This window comes from Oreochromis aureus, linkage group 7, assembly GCF_013358895.1.
Source record: "Oreochromis aureus strain Israel breed Guangdong linkage group 7, ZZ_aureus, whole genome shotgun sequence".
Lineage (NCBI taxonomy): Eukaryota > Metazoa > Chordata > Actinopteri > Cichliformes > Cichlidae > Oreochromis > Oreochromis aureus.
Window position 1 is genome coordinate 25427740 of NC_052948.1, and position 15309 is coordinate 25443048.

General features: G+C 37.5%; 1 protein-coding gene across 1 annotated transcript in view; it reads left to right on the forward strand.

The window, feature by feature from the left end:
• Positions 1–15309, forward strand: part of LOC116319279 (metabotropic glutamate receptor 8) — a 110826-nt gene that overhangs the window by 81654 nt on the left and 13863 nt on the right. The window contains exons 5-7 of the mRNA XM_031738561.2: positions 735–889; positions 980–1117; positions 8481–8681. Coding sequence (XP_031594421.2) covers positions 735–889; positions 980–1117; positions 8481–8681 — 494 coding nt within the window. The remainder of the gene's footprint in view (positions 1–734; positions 890–979; positions 1118–8480; positions 8682–15309) is intronic.

Here is a 15309-nt window from a genome sequence, read left to right on the forward strand (position 1 = left end):
GAGGAGATTGGGTTGTGCTGCCAGGCTTCACAAATCCTTGTAGGGCATAATTGGCTGCTGCTGGTTTGCAGTTTGCACAGTAGATAACCATGCTTGTCTACCTTGTGATAGTGTGGAATGAAAAGTACACCATGGACCAGTTACCAGTCTAAGAAAGATGGGACACTAGATGCTGTGGGGGCTGGAGTAGACTCCAGCACAAATCTGAACTAAATAAGCAGTTATTGGATGTATGGAGGATGTATGCTATCTAGTATGGTAAAAGGGTTTGGAGTGAGAAAAATACTCACTATTGTTGTTACTTACCAGCTGTCATATATTTAATAATTCATAAAGCAATTATTTTATTACTCAAAGAACTAAAATAAATAAACTTAAATTATTCTGTTAATCATCAACTACAAACATTATTTCCTCATTTCTTTGTAAAATGACAATTTAAAAAAACAGTAAATTACATTAATAACAGTGGTTATTGAACAAACAGCTTCATCTAGGAAATTCTTTTATTTCCCAATAGAGGGAATAGTTTTAGTTTAGATGAAGACAGTTTTTAGGCATCAAGCATGAAAGATCTGCAGTGTCTTGTTTTGTGCTGCGTGTGTTGTGTATATCTCATGTGTATACTTTCTTGTTGTCTTTATGCTACATATTAATGCTACAAGATATTGAATGAGAATTGACCCCCTCTTCTCCCCTTTGACTGTCTCATCTGTCACCTGTGATGCTAAAAGGAGAATTCTGGATGCAGCAAAACGCAACAATCTGACAGGTCACTTCCTGTGGGTGGGCTCCGACAGCTGGGGGTCCAAGATCTCTCCGGTAGTCCAGCAGGAGCGGGTAGCTGAAGGCGCCATCACCATCCTTCCTAAGAGGGCATCTGTGGATGGTGAGGCCAGAAACAACCTTGACTTGACCAGATTTTTAGGATGTTTTGAAAGAAATTCTGATTTTAATGATGTTTTCCTTCTTTTGGTAGCGTTTGACCGTTACTTCAAGAGTCGCTCTTTGTCCAATAACCGCAGGAACATATGGTTTGCTGAGTTCTGGGAGGAAAACTTTGGCTGTAAGCTGGGCATGCATGGCAAGAGACCTGGCAGCCCCAAGAAATGTACAGGTATCTTAATCTTTATTCTCATTATAAATGCATGAAATGTAACGAGATTAGGTGCTTTCCTTACGATGACAGTTATTTGCACAAGACACCAGTGCAGCAATAACCCATAACACTATTACATGAGAACACCATCATGTGTGACATTAATAGATAGGATACACAAATCAAAAGTCATCAAGACATTTCTATCTGCTGCTTTTCTTTTCTTTCTCCACTTCTTGCTTTCCTTTCCTTCTTAATCATATATTTTCATTTATCTCTGTGACCCAGCTATGGGTTGAAGCCATATCTTTTCCTTTTTTTTAATACTTAAGTAGGTTGAAGCTGATGTATGATTTTTAGCCAAAGCTAATTTGACTGAGAAAAAATAAGAATTTACTTCCTCTATGATGTTCTCAATACACAAATTAAAGAAAACACATTTGTGCCTTATAAACGCTTGTTTCTTCATACCAGCACACATGCAGTCACTTTAATCTTCTCCCTGAAGTGGCAGCCTAAAGTCACATCATGGAAATCTTTTTTACCTGCTCACCCAGTGAGCTAAACTCTCACCCAAAAATTAAGAATAAGGGAAATTATTTTAGGTTCTGAAGACAAACAAAATGATTGCATAAAATTAATTTGGACTCATTAACTGACAGTGAATCTGATCTGAAATGAGCTTTTGTTCTCATTTCATGTCTCGTGCAGCTGTCTGTTACATGAGAAGCCCTGAATCAGGACTTAATAAGCAGGGAGACACTCAGCAGAGGTGCACTATGGGCTAAATCCTTCAAAAACTTGTCTGATACGCAAAACAGCATTTGTGGAGGTGTTTGGCTAAGTACAAACAAACAGAGTACCTCCAGCTGGAGATAGAAGTAAAAGAGCAGAAGGCAATGTCAGCACTCTAGAAAAAGCTGCAGTGTTCCAACTGCTTCCCTGATAATGTTACCTGAGCTTTGATCAGGCTGCTGCTGTCGGGCAGATCTCAAAAGATTTTATTAGAAGTTCCAGATTGAGTTTTGGAGCTGCATCATCACACAGACAAAACAGCTGAGTTGGCAGGTCAGCAGTCTTATTTGTGTGTGTGTGTGTGTGTGTGTGTGTGTGTGTGTGTGTGTGTGTGTGTAGTATCTTTGTCAGTGCTGTAAAGTGCTGAAAGACTAAACTGTAAAGACTGTGTGTACCAACATGAGTGTTGAGTGGTATGTGAGTATCAAACCTTGTTATTCTAAAGACTGATGGAACTGTATTGATGTATAATGAAAATGCAAAAAGCCTTGCTACCTTACAGTGGTAAAGCCCAAGGGGATGGGTGTCATCTTTGCACTTCATTAATTTGGCACTATCTATCCACTATAACACATGCTGTGTGGCACAGATGAAAGAGCAGAACTGCGTAGGTGCAGTTCTCACTTGTACAGGCTGATGAGAAAGACACCAGGGACTTTATTTCCGACTTTGAGGAGAGGAAAAAGTAACTTTAGCTTTACCAGAGGGACAACACTGAATCATGCAGTGATTTAATGATTTAGCCTTGTGTAATTAGTAATTATAGATAGGTATTAAGCTATTTTGGTAGTGAGGCATTGCATTTGCTTGATTCTGGAATACGGAACAAAATTTAATCCATCCTCACACTGAGAGCCAAGCTGGCGAGAGAGATAACTCTCCTGAATTCTCGTTTACAATCCTGATCATAGCAGTCACAGCATTTTTCTTCTGAACCAGCTCCAGCAAAATGCTCCAGCAATGGTTTTAGTAGCACAGCAATGAGTTTGAGTTGTTGACTTGGCCTCCAATTTCCCCTGAACTGTGATGTCTTCTATAACAGGATTGCTTGTGCTGAAAGTGAAATCAGTTTATGATTGGATTTCATGTGCACACTGTAGACTGTTTCCAAATGTGTTGCTAAAAGTCAGAAGATAAAAACTAGTTAACAGAGCCTGGGACATGAAGACCAGAGGGGGGGAATCCTCCCGTACCCTCCGCAAAGCTGTGTTTCTGATCCAAACCAAGAAACACTCCTTTTTGGGGGGTTGTCACTCAGTGGACATTGATCTCAGTAATCCTGCGGATGCAAATCAGCTGAAATCAGGAGCTTTATGGTCTTTGTGGTTGCATCCGTCTGTGTCAGGAGACTGAAAGAAAAAATGACTTCACCATCAGCTGCTTTCAATGCATTGATTCTTCTCAGTTAACAGCTACTAACTGGTTTCTGTCTCACAACCAGACTAACTGCAAAATAACTGCACAAACTAAAGGAGACTCAACTTCTATTCCTTTTTCTAATATGTAGTGAAGTTTGCTCACAGCTTTGCTCTTTGTTTTGATATAACAACTTGTAAATGTGTATTTCTGTGTAATCTCTAGCCAGGTCTTCATTTTTGTGAAATCCTAAATGAGATCACTTGAGGGGAAATGTCTTTCATGCCTGAAGTTTGTTCAAAACTTCAGTGTCCGTGTGATATGTTCTGTGAGAGGATTTGCTTATTAACTGTAATTAACTGGGGTAATTAGGAATAATCTGTTATGTCTGTCACCACCTCCTCTGAGCTCAACTCATGTGGTCAAGTGTGTCGCTCTTAAAAAGAAATTCATTCAAAAGCAAAGCATCTTTTCCCCAGCCTGATTGGATGGGCGAATCTTCTTTCTATCCCATCTTTTACTTGAGTTTACACATTGGATAAAACAATTATCCTTGAAATACCTTTAATAAACTTAATTTATGACACTTTATTATTTTTTACCATTCAGTATGTAATTAGCTAAGATAAGTTTGCTGACTGGATTTTCTCATAAAAATGATACTTAAATTGTAAATGTAATTCTAAGAAGATAACAATTGTGTTTAAAATATCATAAAACAATTATTTGAAAATCACGCTGATTGCTGTTTTGCGATGACTTAAAAAGAAGAAATACCTTCTTTATGGAATTTAATTACAGCTGAAGGAAAAATAACAACGGGGTCATTGTAAGGTAGGAATTTAATAGGAGAACATGTTTTTCAGTTCTTTAATCATATTTGTAAAATTACGTGGATTCATAATGTGTCTTAAAATATGAAATATTTCTGTTCTTTGAATAAAGTTGCCATAGTCAGTGATTTAGCAGAGGTGCTGTTTTTGTTTGTTTGTTTGTTTGTTTTTTCAAATACACCATTAAACCACCTAAACCAACCCTGTATATATTGATGAATCTGTTAATTTGTCTAATTCCATAGGAATATGAAGGAAGTTTTTAAAGTCCAAATGAAGAAATGATATTTCATTAATTTCATTCTGTTAAAAATTCTAAACAGCCCTTAAACTGTGCATGCTATCCAGTAAAAATGTGCATATATTGAACTCCTTTAATCTTTCCACTCCACTATAATATGATTTAAAAATACATCAATAATCTTTTGTTAATGGATAAATTAGGGGGTTTAATGAAAATGAAAGGCTTCTGTTTGAAGTGTAGCGCTGCAACAGGAACACATCACACACACATGCTCAGATAAAAGCAGCTTTCAGCCAAATTACCTGACAGATGCTTTTCACAGGTGAGCTTGTCTTCTTCTCTGACGGTTCAGAGCTGAACCTTTGCTGCCCCACAGTTGTCTCTGATCTCTGTAGCCTCCAGTGCATGGATTCTCTGTCTGCCTGTCATTGATTGCAGTCTAGAATTACCATTCTGTTTGTTTTTGTGTGCGAGCTGAAGCAGCTGACAGAGAAGCTTGTTTAGATAATGGGAATGACCATGTTGTTTTCTCATTCAGGTTGTGAGATGCACATCAGAGTAAGAGAGTGAATCCTAATGTTATCCTAATGCACCTTTTAAGGACAAACTCAACACTTTGGCCATTTGTAGGGTAACATAAAAAAGCTGCTGCTGTGCTTTTACTTAGTGTACACATATTATATTGAAGTCGCAAATATTAAATTAAGTGCTGTTCATCAACTTTGATAGACTTAAATGATAACTTCGGGCACTAAAAACATCATTTTGGATAACTATAGCTTTACAGATGTGTAACTGTTCCTAGTTAATCGGATAGGTAAAAAAAACAAAAACAAAAAAAAAATGTGTTGAATTTTAAAGTAACAAAAGTTTTTTCGAACAAAAGTTCAAAACTCCTAGTGGACAAACTGTCAAGATTTTCTGTGTGGCAGACAGACAGGACCCGGAGGACAAGGCATAAAACTCAAAAATTGTTTTATTGCAAAGGCCTTAAAAAAACACAATGAAAAGCAAAACAGGTCAGAAGCAAAAGTATATAACCAAAAACTCTTCTTAGAAAATACACAACAAGAAGGACACAGCCAGAAGGGAGAACATGACCAAGAGCAAAAGGAAGACTGAAACAATATATACACCCAGTGTAACGGCGGGAAAGGGAACAGAAGCACAGCTGCGGCTAATTACAGATGAGAGATTGCATTTGAATGCCTTGTGTTTTCTTGTGTGCATGTTTCTGTTTGTGCTGCAGTTTGCTTGGTTAGGGACATAACCAGATGAACTGATGTACCTAGACACAGACTCAGTGTCTTTCCCTCTTTCCTTTCTTTGTTTGAAAGCAGCAACAATGTCTGAAGGGGTAAAGCAGCTGTTTAGTATTTAGCACCACTCAGAAATGCTTTTCAAAATGTGTGTGTGTTCGTCTTAGTGTGTGACGGTGTCTCAGCTTCTGTATGTCATTGTGAGAAGCTTTCATCTTGCTTCTCAATGATAATATTGGTATGAGGGGATGTGGAACTGCAAAGCAAAGACTGTTGACTAGTTTTTTGTGTATGTCGTATATAGATTTTTTATCTAACAATAAAACTATATGTTTCCTCCGACCTGTGTGATCTCAACCCTCCAGTGTTTATGTTCAGTCTTTGTTTGTCCTTTAATATTTGAACCATTCATTATTTGTAATTTGCTGATGCTACCTTTGACACTGGTAAACTATTTTAATTTACCTTTCTTGACACTAAACTGTCTGTTTTCTTAACAGACTATTCAGTCAAAATTTAACAATGTAACAGTGGGTAGACTGTGAACAAGTTGCCAATGTCAACAGTGCATAAAGATGATGAAAACTGACTTTATTGTAAAGTGCCACCTCATAGCCTTGGCTATGGCCATGTTACTAATATTTGGATAACAGGATGGGGTGCTTAGTTATAAGGTAGTTTTAGCAAGCTTAGTTAGCAAGGTGCATCTCTGAACTATATGAATACACTGAACTGACACAGAGAGCTGCTAATTAGTGCAAACATACAAATAAAACATTAGAAAAGTGGATAGGTTAGTAGTATAGAATAAACTACGTTAAGCTATACTGTTAGTGCTGCATAAAGTATGAACACATAAAACGAGTGAGTCATCCACTAACAGAGCCTAACAGACCTCTAGCTAAATACAACTTAAACAGGTGAAATATACAAAGAAAGAAATAATTTACCTCCCTGCAGTTGTTTTAAATGAGGAAACTATTTACACCAGCCAATGGAGGTTTTCTAGCAGGCTGTTAAACATTTTAACATGTTTATCTCTTTTTATTTTAACATGGTAGTCTGTTATGCTATGGAGCCAGCACCTGAAGAAAGTGCTGGCTTCACACTGCTAGAACATGCAGACTTCATTTATTCTTAACTTTTTGGTGTGGAATCATCACTTGAATTAGCACTCATGCATCTCCGTTTATTGCTCTGGCCCTGGAGCTCATCTCAACCCTGGACCAACATTTGCTGATTTTCTCATTACTGTCATAGTCAGCTTTATTGTCAAAAACCATATTTATGACTATCAACTCAACTTAGAAGTTAACCATGAGATTTTGTTGTGGACTCTCGCCTTCACTGTTTTGTTGTTGAATCATAGACTCTTTGAAAGATGGACCTTTGGTCTGTGAGGTGCCTTTATGAAGCCTTTAGAAGAGCATGCTCATTGTTGCCATTTTCATTGACTTGTTAATCACATGTTATCTCGTTTTTAAACATTAAATCAGACATTATGATCAGTAACTCAGTACTCAAATAGCCTTTTTTCCTAAATACTTTCTTAGTCTTGAGCAATTTCTTGGACGGCTACTTTTTACTTTTACTTGAGTAAAACTATGTTGATGCAGTGCTACTTGAGTACAATTGGTACTACATTCTGTCAGCCTCGGTTGTTTGACATCCTATGCTGTCTGCTCACCATGGTTCAGCCATATAGATATGTAATCACTCTTTATCTGTAATTAGTCAGAGCAAATGTCTCCATTTGGACAGATCCCTCCTCTCTTGTCTGCCATCAAAATTAAATTGGATTTTTGAAGCTCCTATTAATCCAACAAAGCCTTGTCTCTTGTCTATGGAGGGTCCAGTCCAATAGTTAGTCTTCCCCTTCTGTCTTTCGCTTTTCCTTTTTGGCATGCACCAACATCATGGTGCAGCGTGCCTCTAGTAACACCAATAATTCTGTAGAAAATTTGGAAAAAACTTTGCACAATGTCTTCTCCAATTTATTTTTAAATCAACTAATGAGATCCGGCTTCTTTTTATGTCAATGGGTTATTAGAGGAAATGTTGCTCATTTCATATTCCCATGATCTTTGTTAGTAACTTCTTGCCTAACGGAAAGGATGAGTGCCGTAACCTTTGGGTTAAAAAAAGAGATAAAATAAAGAGCTGGGAAGAGATTGACTCACATCTATGTTAGCAAAGTTAGCTGAATAGTATTGTGCTTATTGCTTTGCTATCTGAATGTGTGGTGTTTTTCTTTTTCTTCTTTCTTTGCTTTAGTTTCTTAGTCATTTTAATGTTGCTGGCTGAATGAAACCCACAGTGATCTTTGTGGTCCTCAGTAAACAACTCCTTTTAAGGCATTTTCCATGGCACTTTTAACTTGCTTGATTTTTTTCAATGGAGTGGTACCAAAAAGACCAAGAACATTGCCAAGGAAACCATTTAATCACAAATATGTACAGCTGGCACACAGTAGAGAAACCCTGGACAGTTTTTAGGCTCATGTGCAGCTCTGTGCTCTAAAAAAGAAAAAGTGACACTATACATTTTTTTAACATCGTAACTATTTTGCAAGTGGTGAATTTATTTTTTTACTTCTTACTTAAGAAAGTCATAATTCTGCTTAATCATATTTATGGTTTTGTATTAAAATAAACCTTAAGGATCCTAAAGTCAAAGTATTAATTATGCAGAATGTTCTCTTTTTTATATATTATATTATTGGATGATAATTATTAAGTCATTCGTGTATATATTACTTTAAGCAACCATTAGAAGGTCCAAAATAGACCACAGCTGAGTTCCCAATTGACCATAGTGGGTTCACTGAACTTTCAGCCTATAATATATTTTATATGTTTGGTCTTTTAAGTCAATCAAGTTTGTATTTGTTTCAGGATTGGAGAAAGTTGGCCGTGACTCCATCTATGAACAAGAGGGGAAGGTGCAGTTTGTGATGGACGCCGTCTACGCAATGGCCCATGCTCTGCACCACATGCACCGTGAGCTCTGCCCAGGGTACCTTGGCCTGTGCCCTCATATGACCAACATTGATGGCAAAGAGCTGCTGACCCATATCCATGCCATCAACTTCAATGGTGAGACTTTGAAGTGATTCAAATTTCCATAGCCAAAGGTGAACACAATTCATTCTTGAGACCTGATGATCTCAAAAATGCCTCTAAAATTTCAAGCCGTGCTTCATTGGGACAATATTTTTTGTCTTGATGATGAGCAAACACACAGGGAAGCTGCTACAGCAAGAGGATCAAAATGATGATGCCTTATTAAAACCACTACCCTTTCTTTAGGTCCTCAATATAAAACCTGTGCTAAATTCTGCTGGCTTTGATGTTCATCTGCTCTTCATAAATTTATTTGCAATCTGATTGTTTTGGGAAGAATGCAGGTTCGAGCTTTAAAGTACTTCCACAATGGCTTCCCTTTCTTAGATTTTGAGGATATGTCCATCTTTTTTTATATGAGGTATGGCTGTGGCTTTTTAAACCAATAAAAGTCTTGATGAGGTTAAAAAGTGTTATTTTACAAGAAAGCCTGGAAAAAGAATAGTTCTCTCTCTTATTGCACTCGACCTCTTGAAAGAGAGATGTCACGGAGGACTGAACGGACTCAAGCTCAGACTCTGGGGAAAAAGTGCAAAAGATTTATTTACAAAACACCAAGTGACTATATACAGAATGTAAGGGAAGGACAGGGGTCCCAGGGCTCCTCGGGGACTGGTGAGGGGAATTTCACTCATGCTTCTCTTCGGCCATGCCGCACACACTCTGCTCCTGCCACACAACATGCTCCTCTTCACACCACTCCACTCTTGCGATTCACACTCACATTCAGGAAAGCCAAGAACAGGAATCGAGGACGGGACCAGGGAAGCTATATACAAAGAAAGACGAGAGATCAGGACCAGGAATATCACAAGGAAAACACGAGAGAAGGTTTTAGAGCCGGGCAAAACTAACGAGAGTAGTTTAATGTTCCAGCGTTCAGAAGCACTGAGCCACTGTCTTAAATGGTGGCCGGGAGTGGCAGGATAATGAGCCGCATGTGTGTTGGCCAAGAGCGAGGGCCCACAATGAGCTCCACCCAGGTGAAGAGGAGACAGGAGAGACAGAGCAAGGGAGAAAAAACAATAACAAATACCTGTAGCCTATTTGAGCCGGCTGGGCTGACACAGGGACCATGATAAGAGGTCTCCATAACCTCCATTTGTCATCTATTATTCCTCCTGTATCTTTCTGAGATTCGTATCCCCATGATTTTACGCTGTGTTAGATTGACAATATTAATAAATGAGAAAGTGATAAAACCTCTCATTGGTCATATTGGCATGCACTGGCATCTCCAGCTCCCAGCACCCAACAGGAGAATTCATCACTCCCTCATTGACCCTTCATTCATTCTCCCCTTCTACTTCATTTTATCTTTCATTTTCTCTCTTCCTCATCATTACAGGCCTTTGACAGCAGGAGATATGAATGCTGATGCCATCATCTGGGAATCCTTTGCTCATTATTACACACAAAATATGGTCACAGCATTTATTTCCCCCTGATTCCAGACTCATTGTTTTCAGCTCGCTGGGAGTTACTGCAGTGTGATGAGTTGCTGTCTGCTTTTACACAACTTAGTAAACAGAAAACTTATTAAATTACTCACTTCTCTGCATGAGTGCTTTAGTTTTAATCTTATACATTTTACATGTCACAGAAAATATAGAAAATGATGCATTTTTGTACTGTTGTGTTTTTTAGTCATTTTAGAAAAAGTGCTGATTGAGTTTTACTTTTTCAGTGTTTCAAACATCCATCCATCCATTCGCTTCCACTTATCCTTTTTCAGGGTCACGGGGGGCGCTGGAGCCTATCCCAGCTGTCATAGGGGGGGAGGCGGGGTACTCCCTGGACAGCTCATTATTAATGTTTCAAACATTAATAATGAGATTGTATTATGTATCAATTGTATTATATATCCAAGATTTGGTAACATTTTCACATTAATATGGAGCAATAAACATAATCACAGAAAGGCACCACACAATTTGGAGAAGATCTGTTTATATTTTGGTGAGACTGGGTTAACCTGCCCAGACCTATAAAATGAGAGTTTAATCCCACACTTGCAACACTGCTGAGGATATGACTCAGCACTGCTGAGGATACCCAGAAGTACCATTGCATATTCACAGGTGTGGTGTCAAACTGGTGTTACTTGTGTGGGGAAAAGTTTCATTGTAGTAATTACTGAAAGATCATTAATGAAAGAGAAGAATATCACTGTTAACTGAGAAGTGAGACTGTAATCATAACTGTAGGCTACTGTCACCAGTTTATTTACTGCAGTATTAAATGTGTTCTGCTATTGTGATTACATATTAATTTTTGAATTTTAAAAAAGACCTATTCTGCTTAGTTGCAGCTCTATATTTTTATACTTGAGCTCTATTAAAGTCAGTAGAATACATAACTGGAGAGTGGAGAAGCCTAACAAACTTTCTCTCTAGTTGAATTACTTTTATACACACTTCACAGAAACTTTAACAGAACTGCTTTTTTCCTTTCTCAGTTCTAAAACCAACATTTATTGCCAAGGCTGGCTTGCTTTTTATCATTTGATAAAGAGAATTTCTCTCATTTAAAAGCACAAAAATTCGAGTACACAGATATTTTTTATTATTATTATTTTCCTTCCTCCTGCTGAAAGCTGGAGCTAAATGTGACAAGTTATTTTCTTTTTTCAAGGTGAAGTTTTCATCTTCCACAGTAACTGTTGAATACAAAACACAAGCGCATAATATAGACTTATTTTCCTAACCTTAATAACAAGATAAACTTTCTCTAAATTGCACACAAATTTCTTAAAAAATGTGATTTTTTTCATATTCTTTAACTTGACATAAAGTCTCAAATACACTGGAAACTATGGTAGGCACACCTTGCTAGCACTGTGCCGGATCCACTTTTGCTTTAATTTTTTGTGACACAGATTCAATGGGGTGCTGGAAACATTTTTCAGATATTTTGGTCCATTTTATAATGATACTATCCAACAATTCTATCTGTAATTCAAATCTATCATTCCACCACATCCCAAAGGTTCTCTGGACTGTGGAAACTGTAAGGAACCTGTAACCGATTCTCCCATGTAAGGGGCTTGGGGGTGGGATAAGACGTTGTAACCTGTGGACTAATTTTAGAGTAATCAGTAAAATCTTAAATTGGATTCTGCAGTGAATGGACTCCAGTGTAATTCTGTGAGAACTGGAGTAATGTTTTTGATTGTGCCAAGTGTGTCAGGGTTCCTGGGTCATTGACCCAGCATTTTCAGTTTGTTTCATGTTCGGTTTATTCTGTTTCCACTCCCTGTGTATTAGTTCAGTTGTGTTCACCTGTTCAGTCACCAGTCTCCTATCAGTCATTATTCAGCCGGTGTATTTAAGTCTTCAGTTTCATCCAGTTCATTGTCGTGTCATTGTTAATGTTAATGTTGTCTACTCCGTACGTGTGTTCAGTTCAGCCAGTCATCTTATGTCCAGCTCATCTGCTCGTTATAATAAACACCAGCCTTCACCTACCTGTGAGTCCAGCGTTTGGGTCCTCATTTCCTCGCATCCACACATGACACCCCTGACAAAGTGTTTGTCAGTAATCTTGCTGCCATGTTTTATACTAGGTTTTGTACCAAATAAGGCAGTATAATGGCAGTACAATGAGTACAAAGATATACTAATTTTACATCATGTCTAAATGATGTACCTAAGTGGGACATAGTCGCATCATTTAGGCATGTGTACAATGAGTTCTAATAATCTAGGTGGGAGGACATGAAGGTATGGAGAAGGTGTTCACTTATGTTATTCAGTCTGACCTTATTTTTAATCTTTCATATGCTTGATGAATCCAAAATAATGCCCAGATTGTTGCAGATTTCAGATGTCGATCGTTGTCCAAGGTGCAAAGTGACGCAATCAATAATATGATCAGGAACAATTAAAAGGACTGGAGTTCAGTTGGAAGAAATGATTAGTAATTCATCCTTAATGGCAGTGAGGCTGAGAGTCTAGACTTTTTCTGTTTTCCTGGTCTAAACAAAACATACAACTGGCAGTCACTAACATATCAATTGTAAGACGTGTTTGTAATTAGGTTATATGGTCAAGTGGCAAGTGATATAAATTAATCAACATAGATCTAAGGAGCCCTGTCGGGGCAGTTAAGATAAAGTTGTCCGAAGTGAATGAATATTCTGTTAAATAACTAGGAAGAGCACAATTTGAGTAACCCTCCTCCTAGGCTAGCATCTGTTGAGAAGAATAGTGTGGTCAGCTGTGTCAAATACTGCAGTCAGATTTAGTAAAATGACCTAGGTCTGCGCTCATTTAAATTGTTTGTTGGTTTGTGTTTGTGTTTGTTTTTTAACAAAGACCTAAATTTATCAAATAATTTGCTGATTATCCAGGGGCAGCATTCATCCTTGTAGGGTATTTGCACCAAATTATGATTAGAGTGACACAATGATGTAGCGTTGAGGCAAAATCAATACTTGAACCCATATAAAATGCTGTGGTAGGACCTTAAGAGAGCTGTGCATAAACAAATGCTTGCAAACCTTGGTGAACTAAAGCAACACTGTAAAGAAGAGAGTGCCAAAATGTATCTGAACAATGTGAGCAACTGACAAAGAGAGATATGAAATTGAAACAAAATATATTTACTCCAATTGCTTCAGTTCACAAGCTATTGAACCATGGCTGTTTATTTATATTTGTTTAAAATTTTTATTTGCTGATAATTGTTCTGATAAGTGTTCTGCTATTACAACACTGAATCCGAATAAGATCGCTCAATAAATTTCTATATGGATTTAAACAAAAATATTTTCTCTCTTTTTGGTATCTCTTCCTTATCCTACATCCGCCTCTAAATTAAATTTTAAGACAGAAGCTGATCTCTTATGCAAAATTTACATAGCACCTATCTTCTTAATGCTCTTTTCCCTTCTTTGTAGCCCCCGCCTGGAAGACGAGGGTTTTAAGTTGAATAATTTTCCTATCTGCCTTTTCTGCAAAGCTGAGACGCAAATCTGAAACAGCGAGAGGAGGAACCATAGCAGATCCTGTGGCTGATGTGCTAAGCTCACTGGGACTCATTTTTTCTGTACTGGGTCTGATGAATGTGCAAGGCTGCTGTTATTTCCACAGCAGAAGCAAAGAAATTAAACATAAATAAACAGTCATGAATTTCACCCTTAGGGCCAAAACAGTTAATCTGAGCTCAGTGAAGGCTGAACTGAAGGCTGCATGTCATTTTTAAATGCTAAACAGTTCGTTACGATGTTCAGTAAATTAGGGCAAATAAGGACAGAAGCAGAAACAGGTTAATGGTAGGAACATAAATCAATTATCTTTTAGATTAAAACCCAGAGAAAAAATTTAGCAGTGGAGAAATTCAGGACAATAAAGCATATTCAGGAAATAATGCATTTATGTGTACATCTACATATCTTTTTGAGCACCAGTTTTGGTGTTTCCCTTTTAAGGACATTTATCATAAAACCTTTGCTTATGTTTTGCAATTCATCACTTTGAACATCAAGTATTATTATGTTAAAGTTATTTTAGGGTAACAATTTATAATGCGATCCATGACGAAGGGCATAGTTAGCCTGTAATTCACGTAATTTCAAGGCACTTTATTTGAAATTTCAGGTATTTTACAGGAAAAGAGATACACGCCTTAAGTAATTTTAAGTGCTGTCTAAGTAATTTTAACAACATTTTAAATTCATGGTAATTACTAGAAAAACAAATATTTTTCCATCTTACATCATAGGTACCCTGTACTTTTTGGGGTGGAGGCTGTATTATGGGGTGACTTAATCTTTCTTAAATCTAAGTATTTTACAGGGAAGAAGACACAAATTGTACTGCAAGTAATTTTAAGCGTGGCATACATTATTTTAAGTACAGCCTAAGAAGTTTTAAGTATGACCTAAGTAATTTTACATACACCTTAAGTTATTTTAAGTACTATGTCATTTCATGGTAAAGTAATTTATGTCCATTAGGTGAACAGAGGTTCTCTTAAAGCGAAAAACTGTTTTTCTTCAAACGGAAAGTGATATTTAAATTGCTTACTGTCTTTCTATCTTATGTTTTTCAATCAAACAACATATCCATGTGTGTGCTAGGACCTACAAAAAAGTACTGTGAAATATCTAATTGAGTGATAAAAATAATGACAAAAAATCCATCCACTTGTTTAGCTGACTTATTGTCAGCTGTCTGGACACAGCAGGGTCTAATCTGTTGATAATAAGTAACTGCGACAATACTACTACATATTACATATTTGGCTGGTCTCTAGCCATGTACATAAAGTCTGATTAGCCAGAAAAGTGGTGTCCATCATGGCCACTGTATTCAAAACAGCAGGACAACATGGTGGCTTCAACTCATGCTTTATTTATCCAGGTGAAAAGTCTCATTGCGATTTAAATCTCATTTCCAAGAGAGACCTGGCCAATAGTAGACCTGGCCAACTGGACCACCTTGGGCACCTCTCATACAGCCAGCAAAATAGGGGCTAACCAGTGGTCCCATTTCCTCATGGGTGGACTGGTTCTTAAACAGCGCTTTTCTACTCTGAGTACTCAAAGCTCTTTATACCATATAGCCCTATAATATACTAATACCTCATTCACCTATTC